General features: G+C 49.2%; 1 protein-coding gene across 3 annotated transcripts in view; it reads left to right on the forward strand.

Annotated features, from left to right (window-relative positions):
* HOOK3 (hook microtubule tethering protein 3) overlaps window positions 1-25,940 on the forward strand; it is a 1,904,471-nt gene that overhangs the window by 994,723 nt on the left and 883,808 nt on the right. For all 3 annotated transcript variants that reach the window (XM_069626410.1, XM_069626409.1, XM_069626411.1), the window contains one exon: window positions 23,449-23,559. In XM_069626410.1, coding sequence (XP_069482511.1) covers window positions 23,449-23,559 — 111 coding nt within the window. The remainder of the gene's footprint in view (window positions 1-23,448; window positions 23,560-25,940) is intronic.

Genomic DNA, 25,940 nt, shown 5'->3' on the forward strand with positions numbered 1-25,940 from the left:
TTGCAGGCCCTGGGAATTGCCGGGGCCCAGGCCGGCGTGGCTGGCTGACACCAGACGGCCGTGCAGTGAGAGTGAGCAGTCAACTCAGAGAGAGACTATAGGTAGCACTTTTGTCAATTATCTCAAGTCTCGAGACAATTGACAAAAAGTGTTACATATGTGCTATGCTTGCAGCTTGCTAATGCTAATGTAACACTGGGGCCTGCCGGGGCGCCCCATGGCGGGATGACTGCTGGGCTGGGACCGCATAACAATTATGTTTGTATTGTATTTATAATCAAAAGAAAAGACTCGGAAATAAGGTTGGGAGGAGGAGGGTGGTAGGAAACTGGGGGAAGAGGTGAGAGACCACTAGTACTTCTTGCTTTCAACTTTGCAGGAAGTACAACAAATGTGTTGCACTTGCATGCAAAGTTGAAAGCAACTTGTGCCTGGGCCGGCCCCTGGGGCTGGGGTCTGCCGGGGAAGGGATTAACGAATGAAATGCATTCAGCGCCCGCCACAGACAGACAGAGCCGGAAGAGGGTTATTTCCGTGACGTCGCATGTGAGGTGTGAGTCGAGGATACATGTGTATATGAGCCTCTTGCTGCCGCCTATCGTGCCGGGCATGAATTTTGCACAGAGACAGTCGACTCGAGTCAGAGACAGTGGGTCACAGCCGCGCACACACCGTCCGAGGTAGCACTGAAGCAGCAGGCAATGTGGCACTTGCCCACTGGGCCTGGCAGGCAATCTGTGTGTATGCACAGCACGGAGCGAGGTGTAGGCAGGCACTGTGCAGCAGAAGGCTAGCAGGCAGCAGCAGACACTGAAAACTGAGATACGGCAGGCACCTGCTGCCTGTGATCTTTGGATTCTTTCCAGATCCGAACCAGGGACCAACAACTAAGTTTAGGTCTGAGGCCGGCCTCTTCTGTTTAAAGTTGGTCACTGTGGCACTGATCAGTGGTGATGTAAAATGTTTAACCCTTAACTTGGCTCAGATTTTTAATACTTAAAATAACACTCGTTTCCATGATAACTTTCCATTGGGCCTAACCAAGTAGCGCGCCACCCTATTAGTGCGTGGTGCATGGGCAAAGAGATTATTATCCACAGTGCTCAGAACTGGGCCCTTTGCACGTTTTATTTAGAATTATAAATTGTCGCTGTTTTGGCAACTCTTGCCTCGGGATGGGGAGGGAAAATCTAATAGCTGCTTATTTTTTTAAACATTTTATTTAAGTTGGCAATTTAAAGGCACAAAAGGGATAACTGCATTGCATCAACAGAGGCAGTATACATCGATAATGTTGGCATCTGTACAATCAATGACATAATTAGGCTTTAGCAGATTCAGTCAGCAATAAAATAGGTGGACAGTACATACGTATTTTCACTCACTCACTTCTTCCCTGGCCAGGTAGGGGCGAAAGATGCCACAGATGTCACAGTGCCTGGCTGTGGCTGGGAGTGTGTAGGCATAAAGTTCCTCGTTCTCTTGTGCCCAAGTCAGCCCTTTAAGCCATTCATTCTCTGTGGGAGGGGGAGGGCTTATTTTTCCAGTGTAGGAGTATAGCTCTTTTAGCAATCATGCATCCCATGTTGACCAAGGCCCTGTTGTTTCTACTCGGTGTACTGGACCATAAACCAAATAATTCCCCTAGCAGGTGTTTCTCCAGTGGGGTGCACGTTATGTCAGACAACACATCCATGATTCTAGTCCAACAGATTTCCTATTGCGGGCACCTCCAGAAAATGTGCAGGTGGTCTGCTGCTGCGCCATGGCATCTGGGGCAGCTGTGCTCCGTAGGTGGGGGAATTTTGGCCTGTTTGGCAGGAGTGTAATATAAATGATGCAGTATCTTAAATTGCATGAATTTAAACCGAAAGTTCAGAGACCTTCCTGGTGAAGGTGCACATGTGGGCCCATTGAGTGTCTGTGAGTTCCGTTACCAATTACTCGACCAGCGGGAACGTGTTTTCGGTGGGGCGGGGAGACGTCTTGTCTAACAACATTCTATATAGTGTGGATGAAATGTGCCTGCTATCACCTGAATTAGCTATGTAAGCATGAATAGGTGTTTGGGCCGTTCGCTAGGGTAATCGGGCCATCTGGTTGCCACCACAGAGTAGATTTGATAGTATTGAAACAGACCCCCTTCCACCCCTAACCCCCCCAGTACCTCTGCGACCCAGCTTCCAGGTCTCTGGCATGATGAATTTCCCGTTAGGGAATAAGTCAGTTAGTGCTCTATATCCCAGTACCTCCCAGGGATTTTGGATTGCCTTGTCCCGCAGGGGTTGTAGCCCTGGGAAATTCCAGATTGAAAGCCATCGATAGAATGGGTGTTCAGCCCCATATGTGGGAAAAGATTGAATGCCATGCTCTGTGTGGAGGAAACGGGGTCCAGCGGGGGCAGGGGGGGGGGGTGGGGGGAGTCTTTGTACCGGCGGTCTAGTACAAGGGTTTTGAGGTTGGTGCGCCCAGCAGCAAGTGCCTCTAATTTGACGTGAGGGGGGGGTGCTCCACATTATACCAGTAAGAGGCGAATTGCACCTGTGAGGCCTTCCAGTATAGTTCAATGTGAGGTGCAGAGAACCCCCCCCTTCTCTTAATGGGCCGTTAATTCTGACCATTTCTTTCGAACCGCCCCGGAATGCCACCAAAATTGAGCGAAGAGTGAGTGCAGTTTGGTGAAGTAACATTTCCAGGGCCAGATTGGAACATTAGAAACAACATCGATCAATTTAGGTAGTAGTCATTTTAATTAGTGAGAGTTTGACTGGCGTGGACAATGGAAGAGCCTGCCACTTGTGCATTTTGTTCTTGACTGCAGCGGCAGCTGTGTTATAATTGCCCTTTAACAATGTGGGCCGCGTCCTAGATATCCACACCCCCAGGTATTTGATATGGTCAGGAGCCTAGCGCAGGGGGAACGTTCCCCAGTGTTCAGGGGTGGAATCTGTGAGTGGAAATACTTCTGACTTGGAAAGGTTGATTGTAAACCAGGAAAACTGCCCTATGTGCACTACATCCTGCAGTATAGGGTCTAGATTAATGAGAAGATTGTAAACAAGTTCACTGTGCCACAACATTTAGTTAAAAATGTAGTTGTACAGTATTTAATTATGCTTTTCATCAACCTGACAAGTGTTTCGAGCTTGGCTCTTCCTCTGAGGCTGATACATTTTAAACCATTTAGTTATACAGTTAATCAAAATAATTAAAGGCAGTTATATACATTCCCATTGGATTTTGGGATAGACAGAACCAAGGTAGCATTAAGGGTTGCGAAAAATGTTCCAATTCCATACATTCATGTCGATTGATAATAAATAAATCATTATGCATAGTTAAGGCCACATCATGCATTAAGTCAGCATATTTGTTGAAAACAAACGAGTTGTAGCATGACGAAAGTCCAGAATCGGAAAAGCAAAAATAAAATAGTGATCTATTAGCAATTGGAGGCACACAAATAACCACAGTCATAATCTACGGTGCGACACATTTACACTTAAGAAAGCTATATCGTATATTTACCAAATAATTTTGTCCGTTTTGTTAAGGGCACTAAAAGGTAAATAATTGTGATTGGAATTTATTATTGCACCAAACCAAATTGGTTAAAAATATTGCTGCATAGCAAGAGTTACTATATATCCAGTAAGATATCCACTTACCAATTTAGGTTGCTTGAACAATATTATAAACTTGAAACTTAGTTCTGTAACGTGTGAGAAAGGAAAGGAAAAGGTTGCAAGGATTGATTCAAATGTAACTAATAATTTGGCAAAGAGTAAAAGAGATGTTAAAAATTACACTAAGGATTCAAAGAATTACCTTAGATGCTGGTTTTGTAATTACGCAATGATTTAATGATCTGCAGCATGTCCAGAAAGTCGCAGTTTTATGAAGGAAGTAATTGATTGCAGATTATGAGTTCGCATCCACGCGTAATTAGAGTGAAAAAGAGAGAAATAATGGCCATGAATTAGTATTGGGGTCCCAATTGCTGCCAGTAACACCAATTAGTAGCGCTAAGGGACCATGAGTAAATGTGCTGGTGTCTTGTTTACCTGCCTCTCGGCATCCGACTGTGTTTTCGGGAGGGCGTGTCTTTTCTCATTATATGATAGTGCTGCCGCGTTGGCCGCAAGGTACAGCTTTGGAATTCCCGTATCGCCATCTTAGGTGGGGATGTCTATCAAACATCCACCTACAGATGTAATATCCAGAACCTGATCGTACGTTACCATCAAGCGTATGAATTAACTGGATATTTTAAGTTGTAATTACGCCTTTTAGAGATAACAGAACATTCTTAAAGCAATTATAATTTGTCAAAAAACAGATAATTGTGCACGGTGTGTGCGGCATATTTTGGTTGCAATTGCACATTGAAGAATTACCACAGCATTCTTAAAGGAATTATAATTGGCCAAAAAACACCACTAATTGCACACGTTGCGGGCAATGCACTAATAGTCTTATTGCTGGAATTACCAGGAATTCATATTTCCTAACAAACAAGCATGCGACGCTGCAGATTAGACCGTGGCTCATGAGTTGCCCAAACCACTTATCCCCATTGCCATTACTTGTTAAGCAATGATAAGCTAGCAGCACTGCACGACTGCAAACAAAACACTGACAGTTAGATTTGGTCAATTACATATTGATATCAGTTAAGATCCATTCTTCAAATAGAGTGGAACCACCAAATTATCGAGAGCATAAGCAATTGCATTAAGAGCAGAATGAACTAGCAATGCAATATCAATTACATATTGGTATCAATTAAGAGCCATTCTTCAAATAGAATGAAACCACCAAATTATCAAGATCATAAGTATTTACATTAAGAGCAGAATGAGATGACAATGCAAGGTGTCATGACACAATAAGTGCATGCCATTCGCCAGCTGTTATACCATGTTTGTAACAATCTAATTGAAGTCTAGATTAATGCGAGGGTCACGGACCTACAACAGCACGTGATCCTCCTCTGCCCATGGTGCTCTCTCTAATATAGTCTGCCATGGGCTCGATAGCCAGGGCAAACAGGATAGGGGTGAAGGGACAACCCTGGTGGGTGCCTCTACCCAACTGGAATTGCTCAGACAAACAGGAGTTAACCAGCACTCTAGCTTTTGGCTGTGTATATAGCAATTGGATATACCGTATCATGTTCGAGCCGATCCCCATTTTCCCCAGGACCACCCAGAAGTATTCCGAGGACACCATATCGAAGGCTTTTTGTGCCTCGATGGTAACTGCCACTGCCTGTGCATGGGGGTCTAACCTAGCTATGACTTTGAAAAAACTTCTGATGTTGAGCGATGTGGACCTCCAAGGGATGAACAAAGCTTGGTCGGGGTGAATCAAATGTGGCATCAGGGGAAGTAGGTGGTTGGCGAGCACTTTGTCGAAAATCTTGCTGTTGCCATTCATGAGTGATGGGGGTCTGTAGAAGCTGCATAGGTCACTGATATGATAGTTCATTTATTTTGCGCCTATATACAATGTGTTTCAAAGCGCTTCAAGGCAAGGGAGGGAACAAGGGAACATACAATGACATTCTTACATGCCATGAACATGGGTTCATCCTGTTTAAGGAGTATTGTAATCACTGCTTCCTGCAATGAAGCAGGGAGCAGCCCCACCCGCAAGGATTCCTCCCATGTGTTGTGTAGGATGGGGGCCAATACCGCAGCATATTCCTGGTAGATTTCTGCAGTTAGACCATCCAGCCCTGGAGCTTTCCCTTTGGGCAAGTTGGGTATTACTCCCATGATTTCTTCCAGTGTGATGGGGCCATCGAGTGCTTTCATGCTTTGGGCGTTAAGGCGCAATAACTGTATGTCCTTCAGGAGAGCCTGTAAGGCCAGGTTGTCCTGGGGTGGTCTTGCAGTATTTAAGTCGCTGTAGAAGTCACGGAACACCCCTACCACTTTGGCATCTGCCCACATGCGTTCCCCTTTCAAATTAAGAATGGAATATCGGGCAATGATCGCAAAGAGCACAGGGTTTGTGTGTCCGTAACTCTCCCCATCAGTGAGCCGGAGACCAAGAACATGTCGATTCGGGAAGACTGTTGAGGACAATTCTCAGAAATGTGCTAATTCCCTCCAGTTTACAGTCCCCGAGCAACTTTGCTGGATTTTGAGGACTTGATTTTTTTTTTACCTGGAGAGAGACACTTTTTCCCACTATTTTAATGTGATTTCTGAACTTTGTGTTTCTTTTGCTTATGGAGCCTGACAAACTCCATAGGCATCATCTTTTGCATTGACACATAGCACCTTCAGTGCAGTGGCACAGGGAAGTCTTTCAGATTTTCCAAAGGTTTAAATACCTTCTCTGGGATAAACTACGGTTTCCCAGAGCAGTAAAGTTAAATTGACTTTACTTACATTTGTAACTTTCTAGACCCAGCACACATTATCTTATAATAGGGTGCTCGGGGGGGGGGTTGGTTACATATTATCCCATTTGTCTAGCTTCTCATGTAACATTTTTATGTTGCCCTTTTCTCACTGAATGGCTGGTGGCAGTGGTTTTGTTTTCTACTGTGGTGTGCCTTTACCGCGGGCTGCGTCAGCAGCTGCAGTAAAGCACCCAAGGGTGCCTTTTTTGTCAAAATGTCCCTGATCGTCTTTTTTTGCCATTTCTTTGTGGAAAGGTCCTTCTTGAGAGATTTACTCTGTGCGCCAAACCGGGTTTGGTCCCATTGTTCGCTTTGCCTTTGGCGGGATTCCTGAGTGAAACGTGCCTCTGGCTCTAGGGTGGGCAGGAAGTGAGCGAGGTGCCCGAAACTCTCTGTGCTTAGTCTCCTAGGAGACCCAAATGTGCTGTGTAGTGATTGGCTGGCTGGCTGTCCGGCAAGAACAGCCACCTTGCTTGGTGACTGACAGCTAGGCTGGAATGAATGGGAGAGAACTGAATTAAAGGCGAGGCTTTTGGCTTGGAAGGCAGTCGACCACTGGACGAAGGAACCGAAGAACTTGAAGAGAGCACCTGCTGCACCTCTTGGGCCGTTGGTTTGCCCGGTGTAGCCCTGCTGCTGTGCTGAAACTCCAAATTCGTATCGACAGAGAAGCCCCTGCAAGGACAACTTCTCCCCTTGAGTTGGTGGGACCAATCAACTACAAAGTAAGCCACCTGGACAGTCTCTCAGAGCTGGTTGCATTTCCACAGAGTTTCTGCTGGAAACCGAATAGCCAGGGAGAGGAACACCAGATTGTGTGCGTCGCTTTTAAATTGGCCAAGAGCTCCAGGAAGATCCTCCAGAACTCCCAAGAAGCAGGACTGACCGAGCCTGAGCCCCCTCAACAGAGTGCGGGACCCCAGATGCAAGAAAAGTCCATCTCGACAGCCAGAAACTGCAGTGTTGCTATTTGCGGTAGTCCCGAGGAGCTGAAACACCGAAGTGCCACTTGTTTGAAAGGGATAGGATGAAATTACTGAGGTGGAAAAGTCAGACCACCAAAAGTCCGACCCCCATTTATTTGCATATGCATATGTGGGGGGGGGGGGTAAATGTTAAATAAAATGTATAGGTGTAAGGTGGTGGCGTTTTGGGGGGGTCTCCCCCCCCACATATATATGCGAAAAAATGGGGTGGAGTGGGGGGAGGGAACAGACTTTTGCTGGTCGGACTTTTCAACTCAGTAATTTCACACAGATCCGTTTGAAAGATTGCCAGTTTCGAGCGGTGATCGTCCCATTGCAGTGCAGGAGTCCCCAGAAGTCCTCCCTCTTGTCCCCATGACTGAGGCCCAGGAACAGAGAGATCTGCAGAGCTGCACAGGGAACAGAAGTCATCTGCTGCACTTTTTCTTCAATACAAAGGTGTACTGTAAAGTCTAAGAGAACTTACATCCCATTGTAGAATTGCTTGCATCTTCTACTACTCCCAAGTCTAATCAGCTTGTGGCCCTACATTTGATTCTTCTTTTCTTCAAATACTTCTAAAACATTGTGCAAAGACTAACCAGAGGTGCTTCATCCTAAATAAGACTTTTGCCCATTGACTTTGGCCTAGCCTGTTTTTCTGAATGACTCTGCTTAGGGGATCCAAATTTATTTACCTGCTTAAGAATATTTGTGGTATCTTGTGTGTTCTAATAACCTTTTCCTTTTACCAACTTCTAACAGTATTCTAAATGCAAAAAGTAAGATATTAATGTCCCCAAAACACTAGCTATTGAAGTCACCTGAGGGTGTAGGTTGTGAGTGTGGGCCATCCCAAAACGGTCTTAACTGATTTTAGAATATTAAGAGTGTGTTTTGAAGTCTATTTGAGTGTTTCTTTTATATTGCTCCCTTCTGAAGAAGGCTTACTCTGACTGATAAATAATTTCTTTATTTAAGACACCTTGTGTAAGAGTTAATTTGAATACTTGTCACTGTGAATCTCTGTGTAACTCACCTACAGCTCACATTGACCCCTCTTCAGATAAGTCTGGCTGCTCAACACGCTACCAAACAGTGTAGTACAAGCTTATACCAAAGGTTGTGTTTCCTATTACCTGTAGTCAGAGTTGTTGTAGTGCACCCTAAGGGTACTGCATACAAACTTTGCCTAACACAGACTTATTGTGCAGAGAGGAGTAGAAGGTATAGTCCCTCGTATGTGGGTGCATGATGTGCCAGTGGTCACAGAGGTCTAGTGATTGCATGAGAGTGGAACTGGCGGGCAGCCCTTGATTGGGGTCTATGGGCAGGGTTAGTTCCATCAAGTGCCCGGTTTATTATCAGATTAATGTGGCTCCTCCCTCCCTCTCCAGATCACGGGCACCCCAATATATGCAGCTATTAGTCGCTCCAACTGATCAAAACCTTCTGGGGAGTCCACATTTGGCCAGTACGTGTTGACTAGGATCATTTACATAGCCTCTAGTATACAATGGATTACCGCATATCTGCCTTAGGGATCTATATGTGCTTTTTTTCAACAAATCTTAGATTCTTCTGCACCAGGGTTATAATTCCCTGTGATTGGGAAGAGAAGGAGGTGAAATATCTATTCGGACCCCAGCTAGGGGGCCATACTGCGACAGAGCCACTCTCTGGCGTGTGTTTCATGAAGGAACAGCATGTTTGCTTTGTGTTGCAGAGCATAAGGCATGATCTTGCGCGCCTTAACAAAGTTACCAAGCCCCCGGACGTTCCAGCTCAGTATCTTTAGTTGCTCTGTCATATCCTGTGACCTTTTTACATGTGTCAACTGAGATGTATATGCCTGGCCTGTTTTATGCAGTAAAGCCCCCTCCCTTGAGTACCTAGTCACCAACTGTTGTAGAACTTTCTCCCTCATATTTTCAGCAGCTGTGCAGAGGGAACCTGTGTCCCCAGCAGGCCGCCACCTAGTAATGCCAAAACTCCTCCCCCACCACGCTCCCGTCCCCCACTGCCAACCCCAACCCAGCAGTGCCACTGCCCACCCTTCCCTCCCCCACCTCGTCCCCTGTGACCCAACTGGGACCAGGGAACTACTTAACCCAAAGAACAAACATTGCAAATCAAGGGGGTACGCTATTGTCGCACATCCATTTACAATGGGACTGGGGTGAGGCTCCCATATCTGTAGAGTGGAAAGGCGGCATTTGCTTAGGTGCGCCACTATCTGCTTGTGTCAGTACAGTGATCAATGAGCCAAAACCGGAAGTGTGAGCCAGGTGTTCTCAGCCGGGTTGGTTCCCTTCCATCGGATCGGCAGCAGGATTGTCCACGGGTATCTCTGCGTCTCTGAATTTCACTGCTTCGCCCAGGACGGTAAAGAAATAGTTTGCCCCGAAAGTTGAGATTTAGGCGTGCTAGGAACAACATGGCATACTGGGTTTTCCTTTCCCTGAGCATCTTTTTCACGCCGATGAATTGGCTCCATTCTTGCTGCACCCCGGTGGAGAAGCCTGGGAAGATCCTTATGGTTTGGGATCCCAGCCTCAGCTCTTTTTTTTTTTTCCGAGCCAGCATGAGAAGATGATCTGCCTCGGAAGCTCAATATTTCTGCAATTATAGGCCTTGGCAAGTCTCCAGGCTAGGGGCGCGGGGCCAGTGCGCTGTGGCCATGCTAGACTGCCAAGAAGGGGGATAGATCGGGGTTCCCCAGGAGTTCTTTGAGTAGGTTCTCAGTTGCCAGTTCCATTTTCCCTGTAAGAGCGTCTTCAGGGACACCGACTATCCGGATATTGTTTCTGCGTGAGCAGGACTCGAGGTCATCACACTTGTTTTTTACAAATTTCATGTCACAGGTGAGGTTCACCACTGTGTCGTGGAGAGCATGCAGGCTGTCCTCATTGGCCCCAATCCTGGTCTCGGTCTCTGTGATTCGGGCTTCCTCGTGGGCCAGTTGGGCCTTAGCAATGCCACATTTGCGTTAATATCATCAAGTTTTTCATTAATGGCTGCAAGGTTTTTGGCCATAGCCTCCATCATGCTGGTGAGATCGGGTGCTGGAGTGGTGATCGGAACAGGGGGCTTGCCTTGAGCTTGTGTTGAGAGGCCCTGTTCGGACCTCGGCTTTGACTTTGCAAAGTTTTCCATGACTCCGCCCCCCCCTTACTCCCCGCAAACCCCCCCGACACCCCTGTTCATGGCTGGTGTCTATGTCCCCCTGCCTCCCTCCTACCAAATTCTGCAGCGGGATCGTTGGGCTTGCGGGGGAGAGCAAGGTCGGCCGTGTGCTGTAGGGCTTCAGTGCGCAGTATGGGAGGCACAGCCGCTGGAGTAGTAGGACTTTATCGCCTGGGTCGGGGCAGATCCACTCGCCTTCAACCTCACCCCCGGCCAGGGCCGCCAGTTGACTCATCTTGAAGTCAGAAGATTGTGCCTCCCCTCTTTCCTATGATCTGTATGATGTATGGTGTGACCTTTAGGGGCTCCAGGCCCGGACCCCGAGCCCCACTCTGATCCAGCAACCCCAACAGGAGCGAAGACGCAGGTAAGAGTTTCGCAGTGGCCCGCAGGTCGGGGTCCCCTGAGGTGGCCGCAGGGTTGTATGTGCAGCGCCACAAGAAGGAGCGGGCTGAAGCTCCCGGCCGCTGAGGTACCACAACAGTGGGTTTCAGGGGCGCTTATAACACGTTGCGAGGCACAGATTAGATTTGGTGGAGGCTTCAAGGGTCAGGTGGAGCAGGATGGGGACAGGTGACATCCACCCGACCACAGGGGAGACCCAGAACTGTCTTTATCCCCATTGTTGGGGGCAAGGAGGAGTTGCTACTAAAAGCACGGGACCAGTATCTGAGAGGGGGTGAGGTGGGCACAGCCACAGATGTTATAATATAGTTTGAGAGTCTTTTTGCATTTTTTCTCATGGGTTGCACTTAAGGGCCTTCTTCTATAGCTGCTGACCTTGAATAGATATGGCTGACGGTTTGATGCTGGTCTGCTGTTGCATGAGGTGAGTAGACGGATCAACACCTGTCCGAAGAGTGAGTGTCTACTAGGTGGAAAAACCCTTTAGGGAAATAACCTCCAAAATATCCGGAAATGTCTTGGGTGGAGCAACGAGATCCAAGACTGAGAAGTCCTCGGGACAGACTGCAGAGTAGGAGGCTCAGAGCATACTATGAATGTAGCAGCCCAAATAAGTATTCTGAAGCTGTCGATGGAAAATAAAGAAAAAATTGAGGCGGCAGCCCGGTAACCCTTACTGGGTCCTCCTCTACTGCCCCCGCCCCTCCCCCTGGGTGAAAGGGAGGGCTCGGGCGCAAAACAGCACCAAAATCACCAAAGCCTGCGAAGGGCGAACAATGGAAAGGGGCGTGGTGATCCCCTTATAATGAGCGGACGTCCTACGGCAGGTAGCATCCGGCCCCTGCAGTAGGACGCCCGCCCGCTGGAGAGAAGATTTTCATTTTCGTTTGGATCGTCAAAGTGCTGTCCAGAAGATTATCGTTTGGATCGTCGGGTCAAGATCCAGGAGCAAAGAAGCCCGCTACAAGCACTCTTCGTCCGCGGTGTTAGGGGACTCTGCGGTGTAGGCAGGCGTGGATCGCAAGCCGGCAGCAACGCCGTGAGAAGAGGGGGCACCGGAAGGCATCCAAACAACACTGCTGGCTGTTGGTGGAGCCCTTAGGACGGCAGCAGGCGTTGGTTGGAGCCGAGCCGGAAGCAGAGGCGATCGATCCCCCAGATGAGCAGAGGAGGAGCTGCAGGCGGCGGCCGGGGAGACTAAGGAACGCAGTGAGAAAGGAGCAGCAGCTGTCCGACGCATGCAGGTGAAGGACAGCAGAGAGTGCTGCGGAGCACGCCGCATGCGAAGGAGTGAACACGGCATGCAAAAGAGGTGACAATAAGTGAAACTAAAGTACAAGTGAGTTGACCCGGACTACACAGGGGTAAAATCTTTGTTGGACACTCGAATAAAAGGATAGCAAATCGGGGGAGGAGCACAAGTGGTACGGGCTGCCTTAGAGGAAGCTGAGTGTTCCTCTGTGCGGTGCCAAGGGGCGGAGCTCACAGCACACAAAGCACCAGGCAACTGGGAAACTCCGGCAGGAGCCGCACACTTTTGTTTTCATAAGGGCTGCAACCTAGCAACAGGGAACGTTTGCTCAGCCTGCATAAGAATGGAGTTGGAGGCCTTTCTGGAGATAGCTAGATTGGCTGCAGCAACGCATGGGCCCTACTGGATGAGCACAGTGTTGGCCCAAGCAGGTCAGGAAACGCCTGGGCCCAGCCAGGCGAATGGCTCGCCACTCTTTTTTCAGGACAGTGCCAGTGAACGGGCACTGGCGGAGGTAGAAGTACAGGAAGAAGAAGAAGAGGAACACAAAGAGTAAGAGGTCCAGGCAAAGAAGAGAAAAAGGACTATTTTTTTTTTTTTAAGTATTTTATTGGTTTTGAGGCAAGAATTAATGAATACAAACTTTACGAACTATAATAAATAAGAAAGAACAACAACAAAAACAACAGTCTTCGTGTGATGATACATTTAGAGTCCGGGATGGCTTGTGAATAACAAAATACTGATTATTCGGGAAGTGAGGGCAAAACAGTTTCAGGGGGCATCGACTCTGTGATGGTGCAAAAGGACAATACTACGAAGCGTTATGGGTTCTCAGGGAGGCTTATGGTCTGCGTTGAAGCGCATGTCTCTCAGGAGGGCCTTCCAGGGGTCCAGAGTGCCGCTTGTGGCGTCCCCACTGGTTATGGTTCCTTCCTGCCAGGCTCTGGTTTCGGCAGCCGTCCATCTCTCCATCTCATGTAACCACCGTTCGTGCCTGGGACCAGCAGGTGTCTTCCAGGCCATTGCTATGGTTCTTTTTACTAATATACAAGAAATGTCCATCAACTTCACAATATGTTTGAGTTTACTTGGTCTGGGGTAGGTTCCTAGTAGACATTCTCCGGGTGTCCAGTCATATTTTTCCATTCCAGCGTCCTTGCAAGACTGTTTGGCTTTGGACCAGAGTGACATCGAGAAAAAGGACTATGACCCTCGAAGGCCAGGGCGGGCAAGGAGCCGTCCAACGCCAGCAAAAAACCAAGAGTGAAAGGGAGGGCGCAGGAGGATGCAGCCTTACCGGCTACCATACCTGCTGAGCCTCCAGGGAACCGTGGTGGCACACCCAGCACTCCTATAACCAGACCGGTGGAAGTAGCTGCGGAGGGATCCACATCCCTTGAGATGGTCAAAAGTATGTTCGTGCATGGAAGCATGGGGGAGAAGTGGGCATGGCCAAACTTTGTGCTAATGACAGCATGTTGAGAAATGTGGTAAATGAGAATGGAATGCCATATCAACAGGGGATGAACCAGGGCTCTGGGGGGCCTTGGAGGGGAATATATCATGCCTTTTCGCCTATGGAGGGGTGGGGGGGAATGGTCAGGTATTTCAAGGGGGAGGGATTCCGCCAGGCGGGTTTCAGTCAGTCGGTTTGCCTAGTACAGGTCCAGTGGTGGGGGGGGAGGGCGGTTAGTCAGCTGTCCCAAATACCCACGCCAGCTGGAACACAGCACGGACAGGGTTGGTGGGGGCAGGGAATCGGGGCTCTCAATGCTAGTGGGGGAGAGCCAGGCACAGCCTTCACCAGTGGTCCCAACCAACTTGGGAGCAGGGGGACAAGTAACCCAGTATGGAAGACCAACGCCTGGGTTTGCACCATTGCGAGCAGCAGTCAACTCTGGTGTGGCACATCCCATGGGTCACTAAGGAGAGGCTATGGAGGAAGGAGTTTGTGGACATCTTTGACTTGTTAGGGATTGTACCGTTGTGGGAAGGTCTGAAAGACTTGTCAGAGAAAGAGAAAAGGGAGAGGGCTAAGGTGGAACACAATATCCACAATTGGCTGAAAGCATTTAGAATATATATGTCTGTGATGCTACAAAAATATCTGCATGATGCATTGGCAATGGTGGCTTACGAGAAATATATCCATGATCTATACTTGAAGTATGGGGATGAAGGGTGGCTGGATTATGACCGGGTTTTAGGCTCAAAATGCAAGTTTGGCCCGCTATGTCTTGGGATGAGGTAGCTGTCGGGGGATACATTGATAAAATGGTGCCCGGCAGGGAGTCCAGGGAAAAGCAGCAAGAGAGGAAGTCTCAGGTTTAGAGAGGCAGTTATTCACAGTGGAGTTGGGGGTCCTTTCGCGGGCCCTCCTCCTGGATCAATTGGGCACCCAGCTACCAGCGGGAGCGAGCAGATTGCTGGAGGTTTGCAGAAGGGGATTGCCCCTTTGGTAAAACATGTCGATTCAGGCATCCAAGAGGCGGGAGCTCTGGGGCTCGCAGCTCCTCCTCAGGCGAAGCAAAGCATAGAAGCAACAGCAAGCCTAAAGAGAAGTCAAAAGAGAGAGTGAGGAAGTACCAGAGAGAAACCAGTTTGACAAACCTGTGAGAGACAAGAGTATGATTAAAACGAATTTACCCACACCAGTTAACCTCCTTGCCATGACTCCTTTTCTTAATATATATCACAAGGTTGATGCAAAGTTGTTGTGGCAAGGGTTCAGGTGGGGTTTCAAGATCCCTGGCACAGGAGACATGGGATTTAAGGAGGCAACCAACTTGCGGTCAGCGCTGGAAAGGCCGGAGGTGGTGGCACGCAAGGTGGAGAAGGAAATCAAGCTGGATCTTTCTCTTCCCCTCCCATGAACATTTTGGTGGTGTCACCACCAGGGCTAGTGCCCAAAAAAGTGGAAGGCCAGTATCACCTGATCTTGATTTTTTGTGCATTGGTAAAGAAGGGACCGGGGAGTGCGGGGCACTCATGGCTGCTTTTCAGGGGTTGATGGGGAGCATGGGGGTCCCTTTAGCAGCAGGGAAGACGGTAGGTCCAGCGCCTACATTGACATTTCTGGGGATTAAAAATGAACTCAAAGGCGAGTGCAGGCTCCCGCAGGACAAGGTGAAGAAATTGAAGGAGATCATAAGGGGGCTGAAGGGTAAGAACAAAGCCATCTTGAGGGAGCTGCAGTCTCTAGCGGGTAACCTTAATTTCACTGGGAAAGTAATACCCACAGGGAAAGTGTTTGCCAGAGGTATAGAGCTAAAAACAGTGGGACTGCAGCATGCTTCCCAACATGTTCGGTTGGGATCTGAGGTAAAAGAGGACCTCCGGATGTGGGAAAAGTTTTTGGAGAAGTCAAATGGGATTTCAATTTGGAGGGAGGACTGGGCCAGCAGCAAAAGGCCCAAACTATTTACTGATTCATCAGGGTCTCACGGTTTCGGAGTGATCTTGGGGGTCAGGTGGTGCCGCAAGGCATGGCCTGCAGATTGGCATCTGAAAGGAATCATGAAAGACATCACGCTGTTGTAGCTATTTCCGACTGTAGTAGCATTTAAACTATGGGGGGAAATACCTGGAGAACAAAAAGGTGGTGTTGTGGTCAGACAATTTGGCAGTGATTCAGATTATCAATTTGGGGTCATCTAGCAATCTAAGGGTGCTGAGGTTGCTCAGGGAACTCACTAAATGCCTACTGGCTTTAAACATAGAGGTCAGGGCTCAGCACATCCCCAGTGTCAAAAACACAGCCGCTGATTCTCTGTCTCGTTTACAGTGGGAGAAATTCCAAGGCAATTTCCCAGAAGCAAGGAAGATGTCCCTGTTCAAGGAGCACTGGTGGGGGGTGATTGGGGTGATCTGAGCTCTCTGATACACATCTCTGTCGCCAGGCACAGCAAAAAGGTGCAGGGCTTGCTGGGAACGATTCACAGCGTTTCAAAGGGACGTACTGTCGGAAGGGCAGAGAGAGTTACTGGTGCAGGCCTTTGTGGGCTGGTGCTGGAGGATGGGGAAAACCAGAGCCTGGATGATATATCACTTGGCAGCAATAGCCCATTATGCCAAACTTCGCTGTGAAAGGGACCCAACCAAGGAACATTACATCACATTGGCCATGTGAGGTTGGGCCAAGCAAACTGTACTGAAGCATGATGATAGGCGGCCCATCGACGTAGTGAAACTGCATGGTTTAATTAAATGTCTGAATACAGTATGCAGCAGTAATGCGGAGAGAGTGTTATTTACAGCAGCCTTCACAGTAGCATTCTTTGGACCCTCAGGGTGAGTGAGCTAGTGCCCGAGAACAAAGGGGGGAAGGTGTCTGGATTCTTGCGATTAAGGGACGTTCAGGCAAGTAGCACCCAGGTAATCATTTACGTACGTAGGTCAAAGACCGACCAGAAGGGCAAAGGGGTGGCAATAACACTACAGGCCATCCAGGCGAGTTTAGTATGCCCGGTGGCGGCCTTGGCCAGCTTCCTTCAGCAACGGCCACCGTCGGATTCAGGGGCTGCACTGCTGCTGCACAGGGACGGGTCCGCCTTGAGCCACTTCCAATTCAAGAAAGTAATGGATCTGGCATTAGCAAAGATGGGGTTGACGGAGGGGCGGTTCAGGACTCATTCTTTCAGGATCGGGCGGCCACCTCAGCAGCGGCTGGGGGGGGGGGTTAGGGGCTGAATGAAGAGATCAAGAAGATAGGAAGGTGGTATTCAGGGTGTTTTAAGAGGTACATCAGGCCTGAGAAAATGTAATGTAACATGCCATCTTTCGTCACCTTCTCATTACCAACTCCGCAGAGGAGGAAGAGGCGCTCTGTTTGGGTAGTGTGGGACTCGTTTATTTCAAGGGCCAAAGCTAGCTGGACACCGCAGCAGGAGGAGCTGATGGCCGGTGAGTACTGGATCTGGTGGCATTGGGTGCCAGGGATAAAATGGGCACAGCTACAGGGGCTTATACAGAAGTTGCTGGGTAAGCAGCAGAGGCCGGATGTGCTGGTCATCCACTTACGGGGGAGGAACGACTTGAATAACTTGGGGAGGGATGTCTTGTTGAGGGACATGATGCTCTCATTGCAGGAGGTATTAAGGGCAGCTGGGAGAGACGGAGATCGTGTGGTCGGAGATAATTCCCAGGCCGGAATGGAGGGGAGCCGAGAACCACATGGCAGTTGAAAGATCAAGGAAGAAGTTGAATTGCGCCATGTCTAAATTCTGCAGGGGCAGAGGCTTCCAACACATCTGGCATGGCCCGATCAACTTTAAATCCCCTGAATACTTTAAAAGATGTTCATCTGTCACCAATGGGAATGGAGCTCTTCTACTGGAATATATGTACAAAGCTCTTGGAGCTATAAAAAGGAAGCAGAAGAAAGGGGGAGCCACGGTGGACGGTAACCCACCAAGTGTTGTGGCAGTGTTTGGGCGACTAAGCACAAGAGACAAGACTCCGAGTGAGCCAGGAGGAAGCCGGAAGGGTCTTTGCTCTTCTCGGACCAGCGCCTCTTGGTAGCCTAACGGCAGGGGCGTCTGGTGGTAACAACAAGTGCTCATCTTCCGCCAAAGGAAATGGCGCCCTCCCCGCCCACGGACCCTTGCAAGGGCAGCGTAGGCTCAGGCAAAAAGGGGTTGGGAGAGTTGGGCCTACTATGGACTTGGTGCAAAGGAATAGGGGGAAGCAGGTGTATTGGACACGGAGCAAGCGCCACTGCAAGCGCCGGAGCAAGCGAAGACTGAATTTCACTAAATGTGTGCAGTGATTAGTTTGTTGTGAAAATAAAACTGCGGCCAAGTTTGCCATTTTGAAGAACTGTCTCATTCCAGCTAATTTTCTTAAGAGGGAAAATAAAGGGAAACTGAAGAATGAGCAAAATATGGCTTATTGGCTATGGGTACAAATGGACAAATGCAGGGGTTATGGGCGAATTGTGGAGCAAGAGGCTAGGAACAGGATGACATTAATTGGGCACAGCCATCCAGGGGTGAGCCATGGGTCCCTGGCGAAGAACGGAGCACTTGGCTCAACAGCCAGCACCAGTGTCCACTAGCTACAAGATTATGGCTGTGGCTGGCAGCGTGATAACGCCTGGTAGAACTAGCCATCCCGCCCAGACAAGCGATCCAGGGGCCTCCCCTTCTGTGCAGGAGGCCTAGGCTTCTTCATTAGGCCGCGTTGGGGCCTGCGCCTTCGGCTGCCTGCACAGTGTTTAGCACCTCTCCCTCGGGGCAGCGGGATCATGATGAGAAGTGTTCAATGTATCGCCAGCCCGACAGCCAGGTCCCTGTGCAGCCTAGGCCTGGGGACAGCCGCGGCCGCCCTCTCACGCCGCAGGGCAGTGGAACGGGTCTCCCCAAGCGCGGGTCAATCAGTGGGGGATGGAGGCTCTCTCTGCCTCACGGAGTACAGCGGTCCCTCCGGGTCCAGGCATCCCATGATGTCGGGCCACCTTGCGCTCGCCAGCCGGAGGCAAGGAGAGCAGAGGAGTTGATCGCTGGGTGTATTGGTGGCTGGTCACTTACTCCAGTGTAGATGTGGACTGCTGGGCCACGCAGCAGGCCGGCTCTGTAGACGGAGAGGCCGAGCCGTGCATAGTCACTGCACAGTGAGGCTGCACCCGCTCCTATCAGGGACCTTATCTCTGGATCCGGAGCGGCCAGCAGTGTGAGGTTTTGAAGAAACGCATCTCGTTGCTTCATGAAGTAGATTGCGAATTATCAGCCACAAAATCATAGGTTTCGCCACCTTACCGCCATTAAATGTTTGCTGCGCTGCTGAGCTCTCAGGCTAGGCAGCCATTGCACTGGGCTGCTCAACAGCACCCCCGCCTGAAGCTGCTTAATTTTGGCTATTTGATATGGCAGGGGCGGGCAGCCTTATTTCAATAGTAACATGTAGCTCTAAGAGGGGGGATGTGCATAGCGCGTGGATTACATCTTGGGCTGGATGGCAGAAAAAATGTGGTTCCAGGGAAGGTCGTGGAAACATGTAATTGTGGCAGTATTAGAGCTGGTAATAGTACCGTTGTTTTGTGCTTTCTTGTAATGTGCATTATACCTATCTGTAACTTGAGGCACAGGGAGATTAAATGATTTTCCCAGAATCACACAGTTGTTTCGCTCAAGTGTTGTAGCTGGGATTAGTACCCGGATCTCCAAATTCCAAAGGACGTGCTGCTTCCAAAGTTACACAAAGTATTTTTTTTCTCTGATTAGTTTGAGGCAAGCTTGCATGTCATTAGATTGTTTAAGAAAAATGCAACTACACGTGATACAGCCAGCCGCGCTCAGCAAAAATAGTAAATGCGTTCCACCTCACTGCGCCGTGCCATCTTGGCAGCAGGTGACCGGAAGTGTGGGTGGGCAAGGAGGCATGCAGGGCTCCTGCCAAATACTTTGCATACCTGAGAAAAACATATTTGCGTTTGCCCACAATTTAGATGTGGTCAGCAAAGGATATGTTTGGGCATCTCTGACAGGGGCGCCGAGTCCAGGATAGACTTGTGCCAAAGTTCCGGGCCTGCGGCTACAATAGGCCCCGCTTGGCAGACTACCACCATAGCTGCTCTTCCAGTTCCTTCCTGAACGCCGCTGCACTCCCCTCTCCCTGCACTTCCAGATTAAGTGACCCGGAATCACAGCTGTGGATTTCGCTGGGGTGGGTCGGGTCGGACTGGGGCATAAAATTGTCTCGGGCACCAATTAAAAATGGCCCCATGGCAATTCATTCATTTTGTGACAGACTGTTTAAGTAGCATCCAAAGGGGTACCTTTTGGTAAAATGTGTTGAAAATTGTGCATTATAAAAAATATCTGTAATTTTAACACTGGTCATAACTACTACCCAGTGAAGTAACTCGCACAACTGGCCCATTTGAGCCAAAAAATGGGCTCAAATGAGTATGTTGCACCTGCACTTTGTGCATTGAGCATGGGGGTGAGGCTGCAAGGGAGCACTTGGTAGTTACTTCTAGGCACTATTTGACTTGCCGCCCTAACCACTGCTCAAAGGTAGGGCAACTAATGCTTCCTATAGCAGCCTTGGTTCACCTTTGCTGGAGAGGCGGGTGCTCTGCACGAGGTAAGGGGGGCAGGAAGCGAGTGCAACATTCAGAGTAAAGGAGAGCAACTACTTAAAGTACACTAGCGCCCCATGGTGCATCAACGTGCCACCATGTTATAATTGTAATTATAATTGTTTGTTTATAACATGCGTAATACCAGGAGTGGTTTCTAAGTGCAGGATCGGTTTCAACTTTCGGACCGGCTTTGCACTGCGTTGTTTTGCTTAAATGCATTGCCCCTTCCTTCCTCCGCTGTTGTGTCTCTTGGCTGAAAAATGCAGATACAAGCAGGATGGCACCAGCCCCCCCCCCTCTATGCACCCTTGCGGTCAACATCTGGGAATGGGCCCTGGGGAACAACATTCACCTGACCGCGATCCACCTCCCGGGGGAGCCGAACTTGGAGGCGGACAGGCTCCGCAGGATGGGGGTGGACAATTAGGAATGGCAGTTGAACGATCGGGTACTTCAGGAGATCTTCAACAGATGGGGTCATCCTCAGGCTGACCTCTTCGCCACCTGGTGCAACAGGAAGGGCCCCAGTTCACCTCCTGGCAATGTCAGGGTCTGGGCTCTCTGGGTGATGCGTTTCAGATACAGTGGAACGGCATGACCGCCTATGCCTTCCCTCCCACTCCCCTGGTACACAGGGTGATCTGCAAGATAAGAGCATCCTTGCACCTAAGCATCTTTCGGATAGTTCCGTGGTGGCCGGCGAGGCCATGGTTCTCGGAGCTACTCAGCCTGTCGGACCAGCCTCGGTTGTACCTTCCACAGGGCCCAGCTCATCTCCTGTTGCAGCAGGGGGGCACAGTGATCCACCCTGCCTCTCAGAGGTTAGCCCTCACAGCGTGGTTCCTGAGCAGGTCACACTGATGCACCTGCGCCTCTCGCAGGCTAACCTCAACATCATTCAGGGAGCTAGGAGCGATGCTATAGAAGCCAGTACAAAAGCAAGTGGACTAGGTTTTGCCACTGGGCCGAATCTAAGGAGGTCGACCCTCTCACTTGCGCACTGGACGATGTGCTTTCATTCACACCTCGCACACTCTGGAGTGCAGATAAACACATGTTGCAACCATTTTGCGGCCATGAGAGCCTACTTGAACTTAGAGGAGGACATTTTCTCATCCGCCAATCCAGTGGTTAAGACATCTGATGGGCATCACTAGGCACTACCTGCCCATCAAATGCCACACTGCGTGTGGGACCTCAACATAGCGTTAGGTGCCCTGGCGCATAAACCTTTTGAACCAATGGCGTTCGCGGACATCAGGCTACTCACCATGAAGACCGCTCTTTTGGTGGGTCTTACGTCTGCACGTCGTGTCCGTGAGATCCAAGCTCTGGTGGCTTCTGAGCCATACACTACCTTTCATAGGGACAAAGTGGTCCTGCGAACGCATCCCGCGTTCTTATCTAAAGTAGTCTCAGCGTTTCACCTAAAAGGGGAGATGTTACTCCCTACTTTCTTTGCAGACCCCAAGGATGATGCTCAGAGGGTCCTGCACTGTTTAGATGTTAGGTGAGCGCTAAAGTTCTATCTGGACAGAACCAAGAGCTTTCGCAAATCCGAGGCTCTATTTCTCACCTTCAGTGGGTGAAGTGCCGGATAGCAGGCTTCCAAGGCCTCCATAGGAAGATGGATGGTTGCAGCCATTGAGGAAGCGTACTAGGGGCAGCACAAGCCACTTCGGCAAACATGCATGCCCACGCTATCAGTGCCAGGGCCACGGCGGTTGCATTCCAGAGACACCTCCCGTGGCAGGTCATTAACAGGGTGGCCACGTGGGCCACTCCCTCTGCCTTTTGCAAGCCCTATTGTTTGGATGCCGGCACCAGGTCGGATGTGGCATTTGGGCAGACAGTATTAAGGAACTGGTTTTCTTAAGGAGGGTCACCTCTCCACACTGGGGCTACATTCAGTTGTAATTTCCCATGCAGTATGGAGGAAAGGGGACGGGACGTAAGAGTAACTATAAGTTACTCACCATAATGAATAACTTACTCTTCTTCCATAGTACCCTTGCCTCCATACGTCCCACCATCCTCCCCCCTAATAAAACTGTTGTCATTAGGCAATGGTAATATTGTCGACGCGTCTATGGGGACTGAGGAGTGGCGCCGGTGGGCAGAGTCAGGGGAGCGCATGCTCCCAGGGCCACACGCCAGCACGCCTCTAAATTCAAAGGTGAAAGATGAATTTTTTCAGGTGAAAAAGGTTCAATCTCCTGTTACTAGGAGGGACGCCCATGCAGTATGGAGGAAAGGGGACTGTGGACGAAGAATAGGTTAGTCACTACAGTGAGTAACTTATAATTACATCAATGAAAAATGTAAAATGATTGGATAAGTTCCAATACGAAAGAGCAAAAAAACTAAATGGTGCTCCATGAAAAATACAATGCCAGAATACTTAAGTTCCAGAATGCCACCAGGAGAATGCATTTTTTTAAGGTTGCGTTTTAATCTTTATCCGACAAATGATATTCTGGGTAAAAGTGGAGAGGCAGTTTAGAATTTGTAACAAGACCGATAAACGCTAATCCACCTAATATTCGACTTCCAATCACTATCCTTCGACACCAATTCTTTGGGAGGCTCCTACATGAATTCAGACTTGTATCGCCAAGGAGGTATGGTATAGAGTATTGGGGGGGGGTCCACAGAAGTCCTGTAAGTTAGCTGCCCATAATTTTTGAATTGTACGGTTCCCTAACTGATTTACAAAAGGACATTCTATTGCTTGTATTATGAGATAAATATAAAATTTTGAATTGTAAATTAATGTCTTATTGTATACTATGTACTGTTTTTTATGATTTTTCCTTTTGTATGGTATTGTATCTTCTATTTTTGTGAAATGTTCACATGTTGAACCAATGCACAATAAATAATGAAAAAGAATGTAGAATGTCAAATGGGTATATTTGGGGATTGATTACATGTGGTCCAATGCTATTCATTGTGCCATCCTCGATTGTTTCAGTGTTTTAAAATACATTTTGCATGATACCAAACTTGACAATCTGTGTAAGTCTTCTAGAGTAGATCTCATTTCACAATTAAGATAGTATTTTGAGGTTGAGATAGTTGCAATGCCTTAATCTTTCAGTAATGTTGACATCTTCGCATTTGCTTTCATCTGCAACAGGTTGTTGAACTACAAAACAGGTTGTCGGAAGAATCAAAGAAAGCAGATAAATTAGACTTTGAATATAAAAGGTTAAAAGAAAAAGTTGACAGTTTACAGAAGGAGAAGGATGTAAGTATGCATGTTTTCATTTTGTTATACGATATGTCAGTCACCTTAAAGAGTGGGTTTTAAAATCTATTTTAGTCATATTATGCATGTTACCATTATGATTATTTCTTTCAATGATGACACTGAACCAACAAGATATCTTAAGACAGTGGTTCCTAATCATGTGATCATATTCATAAATTAATTTCTGATGTTTGTTAATCTGCTTAGAATCACATGCTGTGCATAGGTCCGACATCCAGTGGTCACTGCGGAGTATTGCATTTTGTTTTTCGTAGTCGAAAAGGGGACGTCGACAAGGCGTGTCTGTAACACTATCCCTATAGTGACGTGCGTTGTACCCACAATCCCTCACGCGTCAAGGTCCCTCAGATTGTTTTTTTCCGCCCAGCTTAAGGTCGCCTTACGCAGAGCTCCTAGAGAGACATTGCTAAACAATTACTACGGACCTCGGTCCTTAATATATACTTATTGTTAAAGATCCCTCCCCTCGACGTTAGCTGTGAAGCTGTTTCCCTGCCGAGCAAGTTTTCGACGGAGGAGAAGAGACGGAGGAGATCCTTCGGCGCTGCCGAACACGTGGCCAGGCCTCGCCGGCCAACATACAGTAGGGAGAGTGGGGGTTTCGAACTTTTACCTTCTCGTCGAGAATGTCTTTCTTTCTCCCCTATCTTTCCCTTGGGGTTGTTATCACCAGTTTTTATTGCCTCAGCTATGGAGAGGACACCTTTTAAGTTTTGCCCACGCTGTAGGGGCAAATACACTTGGAAGGACAAACACAAGCTCTGTAATCGTTGCTTGCCCCTCGATCATAAAGAGGACAGCTGCGCGGCCTGTAAGCTCTTGAAACCAAGAACTCTTAAAGAACGGAAAGTTAAGAGGTGGGCGGACTACGCGATGTCAAAGTCAGTTTCCTCACCCGCCGCCGCTGTTACAGAAAGTGACGAGGAGGGTGATAACTCGACGTCCGTTACGGAAGTCATTAACCCCCAGAAGGAGCGCTCGCGCTCCTCGACGTCCGTCCCCGGCCCCGACGGGCTCGGCTCACGCCCTGCTTATGGGGATGAACACCCCGGCGACAAGGACGCACACAGACCCCATAGGCCTAAGCACACAACCCACGGCTCTTCTTCGTCCAGGACGAAGGATCCACCAGCGCCGAAGGGGACGCAGGGCACTCCGGCGTCGACCTCAGACCGCAAGGGTCTCAAGCCCCACCCGCAAACGCAGCCGCGAGCAGCGATTGGGCTTTTATCTAATACGGGCGCTACCCCAAAAACATCCGACGTAGCGCTCCATAGAGCGGCCGTCGAAAAACAACGCGCAACGCAGGCAACGCCGACTCCAGAACCCTCGACTGACGAACTCGTCGTCGAGAGTCTGGCGAGAATTGTTTCCGAGGACAAACGTAAGCGGACGACGAAACAAACGTCGAATACCGCACCCAAGGATATAGAAACGCCAAAAAAGCACAAGAGTAGCCAGGAACTGCCCCATCCATCTAAAGGCACTTCTGAACTACCGGAGGGCTTTTCTGAGGGCGACGGAAACCTTTTGTCGACGTTGTGGGAGCGTTCTAAGCGTTTTGAAGCCGAAAACACTGATTTCCCCCCTCTAGCCTCTGATCCCCATGCGCTCTGCCTTGAGTGCCTGGGGCCCGACCACTGCTGGGACGCGTGCCCGGCTTGCAGTTCGCTCGGTCATCGAGCCTTGAAGAATAGTCTTTCTCCTCCCAGTCATCTTAAATAGTTTGTCAGCAGGACCCCTCGTCAAGACAGGGTAGGTCCTTTGTTTAACAAGGCCCCTTAGCATGGAGACTTCTTCCCAGGGGCTTCTGCCAGGAAAGCGACCTTGGATTCTGGTTCTGGCAAGCCCAAGACCGTTAAGGCTACTGGCTCCTAAACCGAGGTAGAAAGGGGCTCTTCTGGGCGTTCCACAGAGGGACGGTCCAGCTCGTCGTCCTCTTGTGCACCAGGGTGCAAACGATCGCTGCTTCCAGGAGTCCGTTCGAAGCACAATCCGACTACCGGCCTGCTGACTGAGGGCTCTAGGCCTACTGGAGCCACCTCCATGTCTGAGCAAGCACGTTTGGCAAGATGGCAAACAAGCATGCAGCAGAAGCTGCGAGGCCAGCGGCCATCTGGGATTTGGACTCTGGTCTCTACCGGCTCCTTCGTCTTCAGAGTGGTTCACTCAAGAGGGTTCCAGTCTCCTTCGTTCAGGAAGTGGCGGTGGGCCCTACAATCCAGTTGGATGGTCTCCGAAGGGTTAGAACTACTCCCCTCAGCCTTATGTATACATGCCCAAGCTCCTCATGCTTCAATCAGGAAAAGAAGCCCTGCGCAGCAGAAGGCTGTGCCCCTCGCGATATGGTGGCATGC

Source organism: Ambystoma mexicanum, chromosome 6p (assembly GCF_040938575.1).
Source record: "Ambystoma mexicanum isolate Mex_15411 chromosome 6p, UKY_AmexF1_1, whole genome shotgun sequence".
Classification (NCBI taxonomy): Eukaryota; Metazoa; Chordata; class Amphibia; order Caudata; family Ambystomatidae; genus Ambystoma; species Ambystoma mexicanum.